Raw genomic sequence first — 16,408 nt, 5'->3', positions numbered from 1 at the left:
AGTGAAGGTCTCCCGTGTCACCAGCCCCCCCCCACGGGTCAGAGGTTTTAAAGGTATGATTCTTTAGAGCAGTGTTTCCCAACCCAGTCCTCAAGGCACACCTACCAGTCCAGGATTTAAGGATTACCCAGTTTTGTCTAAGGTGTTTTTAGAAAAAAAAGAAAAAACACCTTAGACAAAACTGGGTAATCCTTAAATCCTGGACTGGTAGGTGTGCCTTGAGGACTGGGTTGGGAAACACTGCTTTTGAGTCTCATCTTTAAAGCTCTCTATTTTTTTTGTTTATTTAATTTTTTTTTTTGTATTGTTTCTTCAAAAGGGTTTATTTTCTTATGTATTACATGTCTAGTCCTGTCTAAAAGACCAGATGGTTTTCAAAGGAAAGTCTGTAATGTTTGCTCTTCCTTGACGCTAGAAAAATCCAAGCAACAAGAAATTAAATCCTTTTTGTCTTGGTTTCAGGATAATCTGGCCCAGACTTTTGAGTCTTTTAATGAGCCTGCTCATACTTCTCCTGTATATGCTACTAAACAGAAGTCTATAAGGAAGTGAACTCCGTCTAGTTCAGAACTGTCCTTGGGTGACTGTTCTTTTTCTTATTCAGAATCCTCTAGCGATGTTTCTATTACTTAGGTTGGATCTCCTCATGATGAGTTGAGAAATTTTATTGAAGAGGTTAATGTTATCCTTTCTTATGTATTGTCAATCTTTCTTTTATTAAGGCATGTAGAATGGGGTACAGAAGAGAAATTGGGGGAAACATTCAAGAATTTTACAGCATAGGGTTGATACAACAATCAGCGATATCAGATTATGTTTCCAGAATTGCGATGCCTCATTTTTTAATTTTTGATGTTAATCTGTAGTTTGTAAATACAGGCTATGGACCGTAAGATCCAGTTGGTAACTAGCTAAATCATTATAATAATCAGACCTCAGGTGACTCAAGGTTAGACAGTATACTCACAATTGAAAGAAACACAAAAGTCAGAACAGATACAGGCACAAGACAGGTAGCGATACTGATAGTGTATTACCGCTGGACCCAATGGTGAGGTGCACGAGTGTCTGAAGGTAATGTCTGTGTAGCATAAACAGTGCCCATCTAGGTAAACTATCAAAATAGGGAGTCAGTAGGCTATGTAACATCGTAGACACTCATTAGATGATTAAATTGTCAGGCTAAAACATTCAAGAGTATTGCAAGTTAGACAACAATCTGGATACTCGTCAGTAGGAAGAGCAATTTGCAAGGAGACAACTATGTTAAACGAGCATACAGTGGAGGCTGTACTCAAGGCTAACCATATATGGCTGTGTGAATTCACTAGGAGCCTACATGTACACTTCACTGGGCGTACGAGAGGTGCATATATAGAGATTAAAATACAATAATAACGTAAAGTTATACTAGTAGGAAACGCGGTAAGTATAGCTACAAGCAAGAGTCCAGCAAGGGGAGTCCATGTGGGGCAGTCAGGCTAGGTCACGGCAGCCGTTGGCTCAGAGTGATGGTGGTTGGACTGGCAGTTAGTGGGGCCTGTTCAGCCTATACCTCTGCTTACATCGACATCGGTTGTCTGTCTCAGGGAGTTCAGGCTTGAATGAAATTTTTTGCTGAGATATAGGCCATTGTGACTGCATAGCTGTGGTGGTGTGGCCACAGTCCAGGCCGCTGTGCGGCAGTGATAAAGAATGAGAGTCAGCCTACTCCTGTAGTCGGCATTGGTAGGGTACATGTCGTAAGGTCCCAGGTGTCGGAGCGGTCAGCATCGGGCGAGGACCCTCTCCAGCCCCAGGCCCACTTCGAGGGTGGCATCTTCTGACCACTGGCTCGATGGCTCTGTGAGGTCGAGGCAATCCCATTATGGGTGCAATTGGTGCCGGATCTTTTTCGCCGCCAGCGGCGGGCAGTCCTCCTGCAGGGTGGTCGATGCTGTGGAGGTAGTTCCCTCCTGACACCCGGCCTGGGTGGGCAGCTTGCTTGCGCGGTTATCTTGTGGGTAGTTGCCGTGCCCGGAGTGGGACACCTCTTCCCCGCGCTTCTCGCTCCAGACTTGAGGCCTGGCCGTACTTGCGGAGTTACCTTTCTCCGTACGCCGTGAGATTGGGTCAGCCTATTCTCCGCCGGCTGGGGTGGCTTGCTTGCCTTCGATAATTGAAGCCTTTGTTCCAGTTTGTTCCAAAATCTGGCAAAGACTGCGTCTATGCGCAGGTGAATGTCGCCTTGATCCCCCATTGCAGATAAGCGGTTTGGACTGTGAGGGTTTCTTACCGCCGCCATTTTGGGTATGCCATGCGTTAGGCTGCCTGAAGTGGAGGCGCTGTGTTGAGCTACCGGAGGCCATGTAGGTGTTCTTGTGAGGCCATCGGGGACCGGGATAACCCCCACCGGTCCAGAGGGGGGGTGACAGGGCCAGTGAGACAATCCATCCGTGAGCTGCACCAGACACTCTGCAATCGAGCGAGACGGCGGCCGTCCGCCTCACCCCTCGCTTCAGTAGGCCGCAAGCCCCGGGTGTACGATCTCCCCGCTGGGGCGCACCTCAGTCGGATCCGAGGTCTGCAAGTTAGGCAGTGGGTCGTCGTGTGTCAGCTGGCAGGTTTTCCAGTAAAGTTAGGCAGGTTTTCCGCGTAATTATAGCTGGTTAGGTGAGAACAGGCAGGAGCTCCTCAGACTTGCGACCGACCAGCATGGTGGTCCGGCCCCGCCCCCCCCTCCTTTCTTATGTAATGGTAGATAAACCAAGGGTAAAGCACTTCCAGTCCAACAAAAAAAATCTGGATTTTATATTCAGAGAATGGAAGAACCCTGAGAAAAGGGCTTTTCTCTTCTGACATTTTAAAGTATTGTTAAAATAGAGGAGGAAGATTACTGGGAAAAATTGCCAGTAGTTGTTGTGCAAGTGGCTCAATTGTCTAAAATTTTACCATACCTATGGTGAAGTTCTGGTCTGAAAGACCCTATGGATAAGAAGGCTGCAGCTTTTCAGGCTAAAGCAGCATTAGCCGGGGCTTCAGTGGTGAGAGCTCAGAATCTTTGGCTTAGCGCTTGGGAAGATGGTCTGGGTGATAACCAAGACAAAGGTCTTTCCCGTCTGTTCCAGAATTTACGGTTGTCTATAAAGTTCCTTATGGATATTGTCACTGAGGTGATAAAGCTTTCGGCTCGTGGCATGGGTTTGACTTCTGTGGCCCAAAGGGCACTGTGGTTTAAGACCTGGACAGCAGACACAAAAATGCATCAAAATCTGTATTTTTTTTTTTTAGAACTGCCTTTGGAGAAGAAAATGTTGTTTGTTTCTCCTTTAACAGAGTTAATCTGACAGATGTCGGAAACCAACAAGGCCCTGCCTCAAGACGAAGGCACGTTTTGCAGCGCCGAAACACGTGTTAGGTAGTAGTAGGAAGGATAGTTTAAGTCTGGCAACCGACCTGTATAGTCTCTCTGGAAGATTAGCTAGTCAGTTTTTCTGGGCAATGGACCTCTGTATGATTTGAATAAGGGGACGGGGGAATCGTGGGTGACGGGGTTGTTTGTTCTATTTTTCGTCAGATCTCGTCATTCTCCATGCTGGCTTAACTTTGCGTAGAACTGACCAATAGATCTGAAGTTCTCTCCTCCCATTTTTTGTTTCCGTCCTCCAGCAACAGTAGTGCAGTAGATGGTATACAGATTGTTACAAGTGTATCTATCGATCTGCTAAACTCTGACCAGCTTTTGACTACATAGTTGATAAAACCGCTTCTGTCACTAATTTTTGTTACAGGATTTCCCATGTGTATATATATTCGATGTTGCAAGCAAGCACCACACTGGGACTGTACATAGTGACTACAGGATTGGTTTAATTTTTTCATTTTTTCTTTTTTATATTATGCAATCCTTTGAAGGATTGTTTCTGTGAGACAGAATATACAGGCTGGGGGGATCTGTAGCTGTACTGAGCTTTACATCCTGTGGGCAACACCCTTAGGATATTTATCCCCATCCAGACACTCATCCTCCTATTTTAAGTTTATTATTATTTTCTTTTTTCTAAAACTCTTCACAAGGGTTTTTTTTTTTTATAACAGCCACCATTAAAGGTTACGTTTTATAATTCACTATACATATGTATAGCTATGCACTAGGGGGCGCCCTTCCTCGTTTGACCTATCTAGGTCTACTTCTCAACTAACACATGTATGTGAGGGTTACCCCCTGTCTTGGTCGCCCCCAGACACACACCCAGTTGCTTCCCCTTTCTCTGGGTATCCAACTACTCCATTTATTTCAAAGTCATCTAGACTACATTTCCGCCATTCACATTCGAGGTGTAGACAACATGGTATCGGACGATTTAAGCAGATCAAAATGGTCCCAGAACAAGTGGTCTCTCAATCCAGAAATTTTCGTCTCGTCTGGTGAAGAGATTCAGTCTTAGACCTTATGGCAAGAAGATCAAATGCAAAAGTAGGATAGTTTGCCTCCCTCTTCAAGGTAGACAAGCCGCTGGTAATGGATGGTCTTTCGATCCGGTGGGTATTTCACCTTGCTTACAATTTTCCCCCCGGTGAGCCTTGTCCCAAGGATTCTGCAACAGGTGACATCAGATCAAGCTTGTATGCTGGCCATAATACCGTACTGGCCAAACCGCAGCTGGTTCTCGGTTTTAAAGTAGATGGCTTTAAAGTACTGGATTCTCCCGGTGACACCAGATCTTCTGGAAAACAAAGGAATTCCAGTAGTAGTATTCAACATGTTCAGGTTGACGGCTTGGCTGGAGCAAGGCTAATTCTGCATAATAGAGGGCATTAAAGAAGAGAGGTATCAGTTACTGTTAAAATCTACCAGAAGCTCTACCTCTTCTATCTACTTAATAATTTGGACGTGATTTCTTCAATGATGCATATCTCATTGTTGCATAGGATCCTCTCCTTCTACTGATGCTATCCTTCAATTTTGCAAGATGGTCTTGCTCAAGGTTTTAGTCTGTCTACCCTTAAGGTCCAAGTTTCCGCTCTCAGTCAATTTTTGGTGAAAAATGGGGCTTCTGATCCTCTCATTAGGAGAATTTTTTTAAAGCTGTTAGACTCGTAAAACCTCCTACGAAAATCTGTTTTTCCTCTTGGGATTTGTCTTTTAGTTTTGAAATCTCTGTGTTCTCAGCCTTTCGAACCTTTGGAAGCAGCTTCTTTGAAGGATCTATCCTCGAAAACAGTGTTTTTGGTGGCCATTTCTTCAGCTAAGAGGATAAGGGAACTCTAAGCCCTTTCTTCCTCTCCTGACTTTACAAAATTTCTTCCAGATAACGTGATTATATACCCTAAGCCTTCCTTTCTTCGGAAAGTCATCTCCTCCAAGGTTATCAACCAACCTATTTTTTCCTTCCTTTTATGGTCCATCTTTGCCGGATTGGAAATTTGATTGGAGCCAACTAGATGTGGGTAGGTCTATAAAAATCTACTTCGACCGCTCCTCTTCGTATAGGATGACTGATCATCGATTCGTGAATTTCTTTGGGAAATTTATAGGGCAGTTGCCTCCAAGGCCACTTTAGCTAGATGGCTGGTGGATACTATTTAATTGGCTTATGCTTCCTCAAATCTACCTTTGCCTGCCTCCTTGAAAGCTCATTCTAGTAGAGCTATGGCTGCCTCTTGGGCCGATAGAGCGTGTGCCTCTCCGGAAGATAAATGCAAGGCGGCTTCCTGGTCTTCTTTCAATATTTTTGTTGAGCATTACAAACTAGACGTATTCTCTGCCTCTGTTACAAGCTGTTATTGCCTAAATTCCTGCCCTTAGTGTGGGATCTCGATATATCCCTATTGTACTGCCACCATATGTCAGGAAAAAGTGCAATTTTACTTACCGTAAATTCCTTTTTCCTTAATATGGTGGTAGTACATCACTCCCTCCCTTTATGTATTTATATATAGATTTTGAATGTTTTATGGATTCACTGAGGTGTTCTTGGTACGTATTGAGGTCCCTGGGCTGGTTGGGTCTCTTATACCTGGTAAGGGGAGGGACTTTTTATGTTAATTATTTATTTCAGATGCGTGTCTAGAGAGAAGAGTACATCCCTATTGTACTGCCACCATATTAAGGAAAACATTTTTTACGGTAAGTAAAATTGCAGTTTTTCCATCCCCCTTACTAGTTTTTTTTTTTTTTTGTACGAAAGCACCTTAGTAGCTTATCCAACGGCAGACATGCATTACTAGTTTGTGATCTATAATGGTTCCCAAGTCCTTTTCATTTAATGTTATCCCTAACTCAACACCATTTAATGTATAAGTGGCTTGGTGGTTCCTTATTCCAAAATGCATAAATAGAAAGGGTTTCTCCAACCCTTTTTTTTTTCTCTTTGAAAACCGTATATAGTTGTGTATAAGTCGATCTCGTGTATAAGTAGAGTTCAGTTTTGTGACCAAAAATTGTGAAATATGCTATGCCTCGTGGATAAGTCGAGGGTAAAACTTGGGGTTATGAAATTCTGTGATTTTTATAATTTTGTCAGATTTTACCTAGGTAAGATCCTGGAACATAATCCTGTATATAATTCATAGTGTGTGTTTGTATGAGTGTGTGTGTGTGTATATAATGCAGAGTTTTTGTGAATGCAGAGTGTGTGTGTTTGTGTAGTGTGTGTGAACTGGGTGGGGGGAGGGCATTTTTATTATTTTTTATTTTTATTTTATTATTTAATATTTATTTTTGTCCCCCCTCCCTGCTTGGGGGGGGGGGGGGGGGGGCGACCATCAGGGATTAAGGGGGTGAGGGGGGCTATCTTAATCCCTCATGGCCCAGTGGCATGGGCTGTGCATGGGGGGAGCCGACAGCAAGCTGTTACATAACTTCGTAGCAGCTCCGGTCAGCTCCCTTCACCTCTGTGCAGCTCCCAGTGTAAATCTCGCGGTCTGCGTGCCGCATTGCCACGGTTACCCGTGGCAATGCTCTGACGGCCGCGGGTGTCGCAAGATTTACACTGGGAGCTGACCGGAGCTGCTGCAAAGGTATGTAACGGCTTGCTGCCAGCCCCAAACAGGACCGCCGGGCTTGTAATGAGCCCGGCGGTCCTGGTCTGTATTATGGCAATGTAAGTTGCCATAATACAGACCTTGACTCGAGTATAAGTCGAGTGGGGCTTTTTCAGCACAAAAAATGTGCCGAAAAACTCGACTTATACTCGAGTATATATGGTAATGTACTATTGGCATTATTCTTTAACCCCCTTTCCTACACACATGCTACACAAAAAAAAACATTTTAAAATAAGTTTTGCTTAGCTTAGCCTGGGGCTGGATTAAGATAATCGTGATTTAGGGAGCTCAACCCAAATACCCAGGATATTTATAGTATGGATAACTGTGCAGTAGTAACTTGGCGGCAAACTAAAGTTTTACACCAGGGGGGTCCACTCATATCCTTAAATTACAGAGCAAATTGTCAGAAACAAAAGGTGGCTCACCCCTGTATTCAATGGCTGTGTGACAGAGCTAAATAAAACAGTAAAATAATGCCAGTGAGTAGCAGTATTTGTAGAGGGAGATTTCCACCCGAGAAAGTGCCATGGGGGAGAGAATGGAGGCTTCCGGGAGACCAAAATGCTGGTTAAGCCCCAAAATGACTGCCATAAATCTCGCGGTCACGTGAGATCCTAGATGGCTGCTGTAGCAGAGCTACAATACCACGACTTTCAAGAGCTCCTGCATCCGCAATATTGGGTCCTCCACCTGGCTCTTAGGTAGCGTTTGTTCCCATTAATCTCAGGCACCTTCCCTCCAAAAAGGGCTCTCCTGGCGGCATGCAAAGTAGTTTAAAACCCCGGACTTACTATTATTGTGTGGTTTCACAAATTCAGGAATAAAGTTAATTGTGAACTTTTATCACTATTTTAACTTCCTATGAAGAAATAAATGCTTGTGTGTAACTGTGTGTGCATGCGCATCGCGTCTCCAATACTCCTCTATTAGAAATATTGTACTGGGTCATTGCTGGAGAAGGCCATGCCTCCTCGATGACCAAGCAGAGAGATGAGCAGCGCAGAGTGAGTTTAATCGCTGGAGAAAAGCTTTATTTTATTACATTTATTGGAAAAAGGGGGAGACCTATACATACCAAAAAACGGGGGCACTTTATCGTTAGGTTTGTATACCTAATGCTATAGTGTTCCTTTTTAAATATCATACTGCGGATGACCTTCCTACAGGCACTTAGTGTTGTCATTGAAGTCCATAAACTATAGCAGCATTTCCTATCTGGGTCGTTTCATTGTTTGGGGAAATTAATTAGGGTATTGCATATAGGATTTTATTGACTAATATTCGTCTTCTTTATAATCCTCATTCGAATTGTAAATGGCCAGAATTGTTTTAATTCAGGGACACTGGTGGGATACCATGTCTCTTTTCTGGTTATAAAACACTCTGGATATTGGCTGAGATATTGCTCCGTCTAATCGATTGTCTGGTTGACCGTCTCACCTAAAATATTATTCTGCAGTAACGGCTGCATATTCTCTGTTGGACTATAGGTGGACGTGTCAGCATGTTCGCCAGGAGTCGTTGTGAAAGGAGGAATATATATACTTTCCCAGAAAAGTGCACTCAGAGGACTTTGTATTTTGTGCAATCAATATTCTTTTATTGTGAAAAGGTGTCATTTATTGTGTAACAGTGGCACACGTTAAGGACAACGTTTCAGTCCCTTGTCCACTTTTTTCAAGACAGCCATACATAAACCTAAAGCAAATTATATAGGGTGTTAAACAGGAAGTGATCATGCAGCAGAGTTTCATAGATTTGCATAACTAATTGCATGAAATTATGTGCAACACCTGAACAGTGTCTGATTCACTAAATATTGCTAAAATGGTAAGAGAAATAGGGCAGAGATAGCCGGAGGCAAGTGTATTCAGATAACCCAGGGATAGCTAGACAGAGCTAGTGAACCCCTGAGTGAAATGCAGAAATAATCCACATGAAGTGCTAACGTTAAATATTGGGGCCGTGACTTAAAGATGAATATTAATCTTTTAATTAATATATAATTAAGCAATAAATAACACTAATATTTTTTTTTAAAGTTCTTGGTATTATTGTCGAATATGTGGATAGAAAATACACGAAACGTTGTGATATTAAGTGTATATTAAATACAATAAGTAAGCAGATGCTATCAGGATATCAATTACAATAATTATACAAAACAACAAATTGCTTGCAGAAGGCTATAATGCTATATGTAACAATGGATTAATATGGTACAATACAAAACATGTCTATTGATACTTTCTTGTGTCTCTGTTTTGCACTTTGTTATCAAGCATATAACACAGGATTAAAATCCTTTTTCTGCACTAACTATTGGTGTGCTTGGATATTATTTTATTGTAATTATTATTTATATATGTCATATACCAGGTGGGGGAAACAGGTTTTTCCCTGCTAGCACCCTATTTTTGTAAAACTGCATGCCTCCCCAAACTAGCCCATGGCAGTAGAGCATTCACTATAACATTGTGTGCACAATACAGAACCTGAACAAACTTACACAGGCTCCGGCCTGTGGGGCTGGGGCTAAACATTCCGCTACTACATTCTTAGGCAGTCATGGGGAGAGCAAAAGAGAGACTGAATCCCTCCTACATCTGGTTTTTATTCATTGTATTCCTAACGTAGGCTGGCCTGTGACGTCACTGCCAGAAGCACATGGCTTAAGGAAACCGTAGAATGGCCTACACACTGCCCCTAGTGGTGCCTCTCAAGCATTAACCTCATTATGCTTTATTTTATATCATAAATCATTCATTTAATATCATTACATTAATTTAGAAGTTCAAAAAAGGGAAGAAAAGTCTTTACAGGCTGCAAAGTTATAGAAAATAAACAGTGGGAAGACTAAAGCATAGCCCTGGATCATGCAGACGCAAAGGTCCCCTCTGCCTCTTCAGTTCCACAAGCCGGTATCAACATCTCTGCTTATAGTGATTGCTCCTGACTTTACAAAGACACTTGCAGTCCTCCGGTCTAGTTCTCTTTTTGAATTGTCCCAGGCTAAAATGATCGTGCATATACAAGATAGGGAATTTTTGGGATCTTGCTGATGTGCCTAAAAATAAAGGACAAAAAACTGTGCAATATGGTTTGGAACCAATTATTAAACAAAGAATTCCATTACACTCACAGATTCCAAAGAATAAAATCGTGTTAGATGTGCCTCCCCACGATGTGAAAGGGGGGTTAAATGAGAATCCACCTTCAATAATGACCGCAGGGTGCCCCGGTTGCTAGGATTATTCAATGATCCAGCCACACCAAAACCAGCTCCCATAAATCGGTTTAATTGATAAATCAAAAAATGAAGGGTTTCATAAAAAATATTAAATTATAAAAGTCCACAGGTCCTACGCGTTTCGTTCTGAATGAACTTCCTCAGGGACCAAATTGATAAAAAACAATAATCAGAAAAAACAATCTAACATTTCGCTTCAAATAAAACACTTAAATAGGGCTAATCCCTTACAATCCATTGGTGGTAAACTGTGGGCGTCTCTCCTTCGGAACTTTCCCATTCGTTCTCAAATTTTCTCCCATCTGTTAAACGTTACCGGCTTGATGAGCGTTCCAGTCTTCTCCTTTAGCCGCACTTCCGTGTTGATACACGTGTTCCGCTTGCGTTTCAGCTAAAATGGCCGTGCGTTCCAAATGAAAAAACTGTGTAAGGGCTTATCAGCTCCCCCTCTGGTCGCCAGAGGAATTCCTCACCAAATTTATCTAAACGAGAAGCCTATTAATATACAATATCCAATTGCTTACATTAAACGTCCTTTTAAATTTATATACATAAAAAGTTCAATCATTTTAAAAAAACAAGGTGGGGCTCCCTATCTGAGTATCCCACCTGTTGATACAAAAAAAAATAATAATAAACAAAATAATATATATTTTACTTGTGAAAAAGTGATGAAGTGCCAATAAATGTGAACCAATTACAGTGTGTATATTAACCTTATTGTTTATCTGTTAACTCTCTTATTGTCAAAATTATTATTTAACAGATTAGTGCTCACTAATTTATTAATTCAATAAATAAATAAAAACCGAATGGGTTTCCAATTTCTTTTTATTATTATTAATATGTTCCAATAATCTTACTTTTAAACATCTCTTTGTGCGGCCCACATATTGGCTTCCACATGGACATCGTAGTAGATATACCACAAAATCTGACCGGCAGCCAATACTTGTCCGCACAGGGTATGAATGGTCATGACAAGAGCCAAAAAAAGTAGTGGTCCGACTAGTATCAACTTGAGAGCATACTTTACATGATTGACATCCCTTAAAGCCCTTTATCTGCATTTCTGAGTTTATGCTAGTACTTCTTTTTAAAGCGTAGCTGGGGGCTAGGATCGTGCAGTCAGCCAACAAGTCCGAAGACTCTGTTACTAGAATCCCTAAAATCCACACGGGACACTCTGTTCCTTTTGGAACGAACATACAGTAATTTATTTGAACTAGGAATAGCCTTTGGGAAGTTGTCCTTAAACATGTAATGACAACCATAAAAATATAAACATACATAAAGTGAAGAACAAGCAACATAATAATTTCTCAAATATATAACAATTATAATTTTCCAAATTACTGGGGGGAATTTTTTTTTTGCACTTTTCTAATTTGCATATTGTAATTCTACAAAACATTGAATTTCCCAGTTTCCACCAACAGAGGGCAATGGAGAGTCTGAAATAATAACCTTTTAAAACAAGGATATCCCAACTTGAAAACCCAAACCAGGGGGGAAGTAGTCCAAATGGCCCCCATGTACCTGCCTCCCCAAAGCAGAAACCCATTCCAGAGCAGGCCTCTAGTCGGTGGGAAGAAGGCTGACCTCTCCAAGTACCAATGTAATGGAGAATTCCGTTACAAATCTAACCTGTGCCTCTGCATGATCCAGGGCTATGCTTGTCTTCAGTTTATATAAGTCTATCAATTGATCTAGTAAAACACAAGTGGAGAGCAAAACCTAACATAACTTAACCATCCGTTACAGAAACAGGACCTGGGATAACAATAACCACTTTATTATTCCTTAACCATTTATGAAGGAATTTTTCCATCATGGATGTCCTATATATTCCGTCATGGATGCCCTAGATCCTATTTAAATTGTAGGGCACCATAACTGCAATAAAATTTGATAGAAAAGGTTATACTTCTCTTTTTTCCAGTGTAGAGACTCCCTATGCAGTACCCTATATATCTAGTTTTAAATTATAAAGCCACAGTTACGTTACACATGTGTAATGTCCTTATTGCATGTTATTGTACCTGCTTTTCATTCACAATGCCATTGTGATGCATTATATTGTCTCCGTAAAATAACATTATAACAAAACAGGAAGAGAGATCACTGCTTTAGTAACCACCTGAGACCTCTATAGCTAGCCTGGTAAGTCCACAGCAATTAAAAAAATGTTCTAATCTAAAGTGTTTTCTTTCCAGTAGATGGTTCCATAAACAGAAATGAAATCAGTGGATTGTACACTTCAGTTTCTTCTCCGGATTATATAACCAAAGATAACGAAATCACAAGTGATCAAAAAATAAACTGTGTGGCAGTCTGTACACCAAGCAGTAAATCTTTGAGTCATGAAACTACAGAATCCGAGGAAGTAAATCTCCAAGACATTAATACCCCCATAGAAAATATAGAGACTGAAGATCCATCCACTCATATTAAGGAGGAATCCGTCTCATGGGAAGAAGTAACTCACACAGACGTCTATACACCCACAGAAGATGCAGAGATAGAATATACATCTACTCATATTAAGGAGGAATCGGTCTCATGGCAAGATGGAAATCTTGTTGAAGCTTCCATTTGCACAACCAAGGGAGATGCACAAATGAACTATAGAACAAAATGTGAATCTGCATCAAATGAAAAACATATTCTTATAAACACTGATATTTATACAGGCACAGACCATAGACAGACAGAATATCTACCTGACCTTATTAAGGTAGAATCAGACTCATGTGAAATCGGCACTCTCTCCAGTATCAAGGTTTATACACCCATAGGAGATAATCAGACGGACTATACATCAAATAATGAATCCGTATCAAACAAAGAAGAAATTCCGGGAGACATAGACATTTATGCACCCACAGAACATACACAGACAGAATATTCATCTACTCTTATTAAGGAGGAATCAGCATCATATGAGGATGGAAATTTCACCACCTTAGACCTTCTTACCCCTACTTGTCATACTGAAATACAAAACTCTTCTGAATGTAGAAAATGCTTCACTGAAACTTCAGATATTAAGAAACATGTAAGGATTCATACAGGAGAAGAAACATCAAATCACAATAAACACATGAAGATTCACACGGGAGATAAATCGTTTTCCTGTTCAGAATGCGGAAAAAGTTTCAGTCGCTTTTATAGTCTTAAGTTTCATGTAAAGATTCACACCGGAGACAAATCATATTCATGTTCTGAATGTGGGAAATGTTTTGCTCACTTGTCAACTCTTAAGAGACATCAAAGGATTCACACCGGAGAGAAATCACATTCATGTTCTGAATGTGGGAAATGTTTTTCTCAAATGGTACATCTTAAGTCACATCACAGGATTCACACAGGAGAGAAATTATTTTCATGTGCAGAATGTGGAAAATGTTTCAGGGACTCTTCCGCTCTTAACAAACATCAAATGATTCACACAGGAGAGAAATCATTTTCATGTGCAGAATGTGGGAAATGTTTTGCTCACTTGATATCTCTTGAGATACATCAAAGGACTCACACAGGAGAGAAACCATTTTCATGTTCTGAATGTGGGAAATGTTTTATTAAAATGTCAAATCTTAAGGTACATCAAAGGATTCATACAGGAGAGAAACCATTTTCATGTTCAGAATGTGGAAAATATTTCAATGACTCTTCCAATCTTAAGACACATCTAAAGTCTCACACAGGAGAGACATATTCATGTTCTGAATGTGGGAAATGTTTTGTTCAAATGTCCGCTCTTAAGGCACATCAAAGGATTCACACAGGAGAGAAACCATTTTCATGTTCAGAATGTGGAAAATGTTTCAGAAACTCTTCCACTCGTAACAAACATCAAAGGATTCACACAGGAGAGAAATCATTTTCATGTTCAGAATGTGGAAAACGTTTCAGAGACTCTTCCACTCGTAACTCACATCAAAGGATTCACACCGGAGAGAAACCATATTCATGTTCAGAGTGCGGAAAAAGTTTCAGTCACTCTTATAGTCTTAAGTATCATTTAAAGATTCACACTGAAGATAAATCAAAGATTCACACTGAAGATAAATCTTATTCATGTTCTGAATGTGAGAAATGTTTTGCTCACTTGTCATCTCTTAAGAGACATCAAATGATTCACACAGGAGAGAAATCATATTCGTGTTCTGAATGTGGGAAATGTTTTAATCGAATGTCATCTCTTAAGAAACATCAAATGATTCACACAGGAGAGAAATCATATTCGTGTTCTGAATGTGGGAAATGTTTTAATCTAATGTCATATCTTAAGAAACATCAAAGGATTCACACAGTAGAGAAATATTCATGTTCTGAATGTGGGAAATGTTTTAATCGAATGTCATATCTTAAGAAACATCAAAGGATTCACACAGGAGAGAAACCATTTTCATGTTCAGAATGTGGAAAACGTTTCAGCCACTCTTCCACTCGTAACAAACATCAAATGATTCACACAGGAGAGAAACCATATTCATGTTCTGAATGTGGGAAATGTTTTGCTCACTTGACATCTCTTAAGATACATCAAAGGACTCACACAGGAGAGAATCCATATTCATGTTCTGAATGTGGGAAATGTTTTGCTCACTTGAAATCTCTTAAGATACATCAAAGGACTCACACAGGAGAGAAACCATTTTCATGTTCTTAATGTGGGAAATGTTTTATTAAAATGTCAAATCTTAAGGCACATCAAAGGATTCACACTGGAGAGAAACCATTTTAATGTTCAGAATGTGGAAAATGTTTCTGTGACACTTCCTCTCGTAACATACATCAAAGGATTCACACTGGAGAGAAACCATTTTCATGTTCAGAATGTGGGAAATGTTTCAGTCAATTGACAAATCTTAAGACACATCAGAGGATTCACACGAGAGAAAAAACTATTTCTTGTTAAAAATGTCTGAAATGTTTCATTGTTCAATGCTACACTCCAATTAATACGTTATTTGGAAATAAGAACTATTGAATGCTACCCTGCACTACTGTGCCGTGTGCCCGTCCACCTACAAATTTGCCTTTGGAAGAGAAGGGGGTAAAAAAAAATACCAAGGGTGGCCAAACTTCATACTTGTTAGAGCCTCATGGTAAAATTTAGAAATATTCAAGAGCCACATAGAAAGTTTAATGGATTATTCCACATAAAAATTATATTTGAAATATAATTTTTATTAATGATTTATTAATTATACAAAAAAATCGAGAATAAATTAAGTGAGAATAAAATCATTAAACGTGTATTTCTTTTATTGTATTTTTGCCAATCTTTCTTTTATTGAGGTATAGTAATTATTCATGTATTGCTTTTGTTCTCACTCATTAATTTTGTTTTGTTGATTTTAATTTGTTCTATAATAGTGGAATACAATGCAGAAAAAAGGAGTCACAGCAATAGTACATATGTCACCAGGCAGCCTCATTTTTATAATCCGGTTAGGCAAGCTTGTCTATGCATTAAACAGCCCCCCAGGGTGCCCATGTGTCTCATACTCTGTGTCCACACGTGTCTCATCTCCAGTGTCCTCATGTGTCTCTGTTATGGGCAAATCTAATATTACAAGTTTTAGGATGAAATGTTGTATTTCCTAAACTGTGTACTTTGTCTTTAAGAGATATTGCAAATTGACAAGGTGTTAGAAATGGAACATGTTTTTCATAGATGTTTCTTTAAGCAATAACCTCAGTGCATATTTATGTTTACGCCATTTTGTCACAGACTAATTACAATAACAATAATGCATAAACAAGCTTCAAGGCTATGCTACGACTCTTTCAGTACACAATATACTGTGGTAACCTTAGTAGATAAGGATGTTTAGACTTTAAAATGCCATCTTGAACCAAGTCAGGAAAATTTCCATGACGTATACACCCTTTAGTTATGGACTTGTATTTTTGCCAAGTTAAGGGAGGTCCTAAAATGAATAAAGTAAAAGAAGTGTTACTTTTTCATATATGAACTACGGTGACCCTAAAATGAAGACACCTAAGGTATAAATAGGTGTACTTTTAAATGTTAAGGAACAGAGGAGAGACTTGGAGACAGACGCTGCTCCATCTTAAAATGACAGAGAGGCTGACATGATGATATGAACAGAA

At 40.0% G+C, this 16,408-nt stretch overlaps 1 protein-coding gene across 1 annotated transcript in view; it reads left to right on the top strand.

Annotated features, from left to right (window-relative positions):
• LOC134575157 (zinc finger protein 665-like) overlaps positions 1-15,441 on the top strand; it is a 400,405-nt gene extending 384,964 nt beyond the window's left edge. Inside the window, exon 4 of the mRNA XM_063434376.1 lies at positions 12,499-15,441. Coding sequence (XP_063290446.1) covers positions 12,499-14,957 — 2,459 coding nt within the window. The 3' untranslated portion in view covers positions 14,958-15,441. The remainder of the gene's footprint in view (positions 1-12,498) is intronic.
• The last annotated feature ends 967 nt before the right edge of the window (positions 15,442-16,408 follow it).

This window comes from Pelobates fuscus, chromosome 10 (assembly GCF_036172605.1).
Source record: "Pelobates fuscus isolate aPelFus1 chromosome 10, aPelFus1.pri, whole genome shotgun sequence".
NCBI lineage: Eukaryota > Metazoa > Chordata > Amphibia > Anura > Pelobatidae > Pelobates > Pelobates fuscus.
Note: the sequence above shows the minus strand (reverse complement) of the source record. Positions and strands in the feature narration are given on the sequence as shown.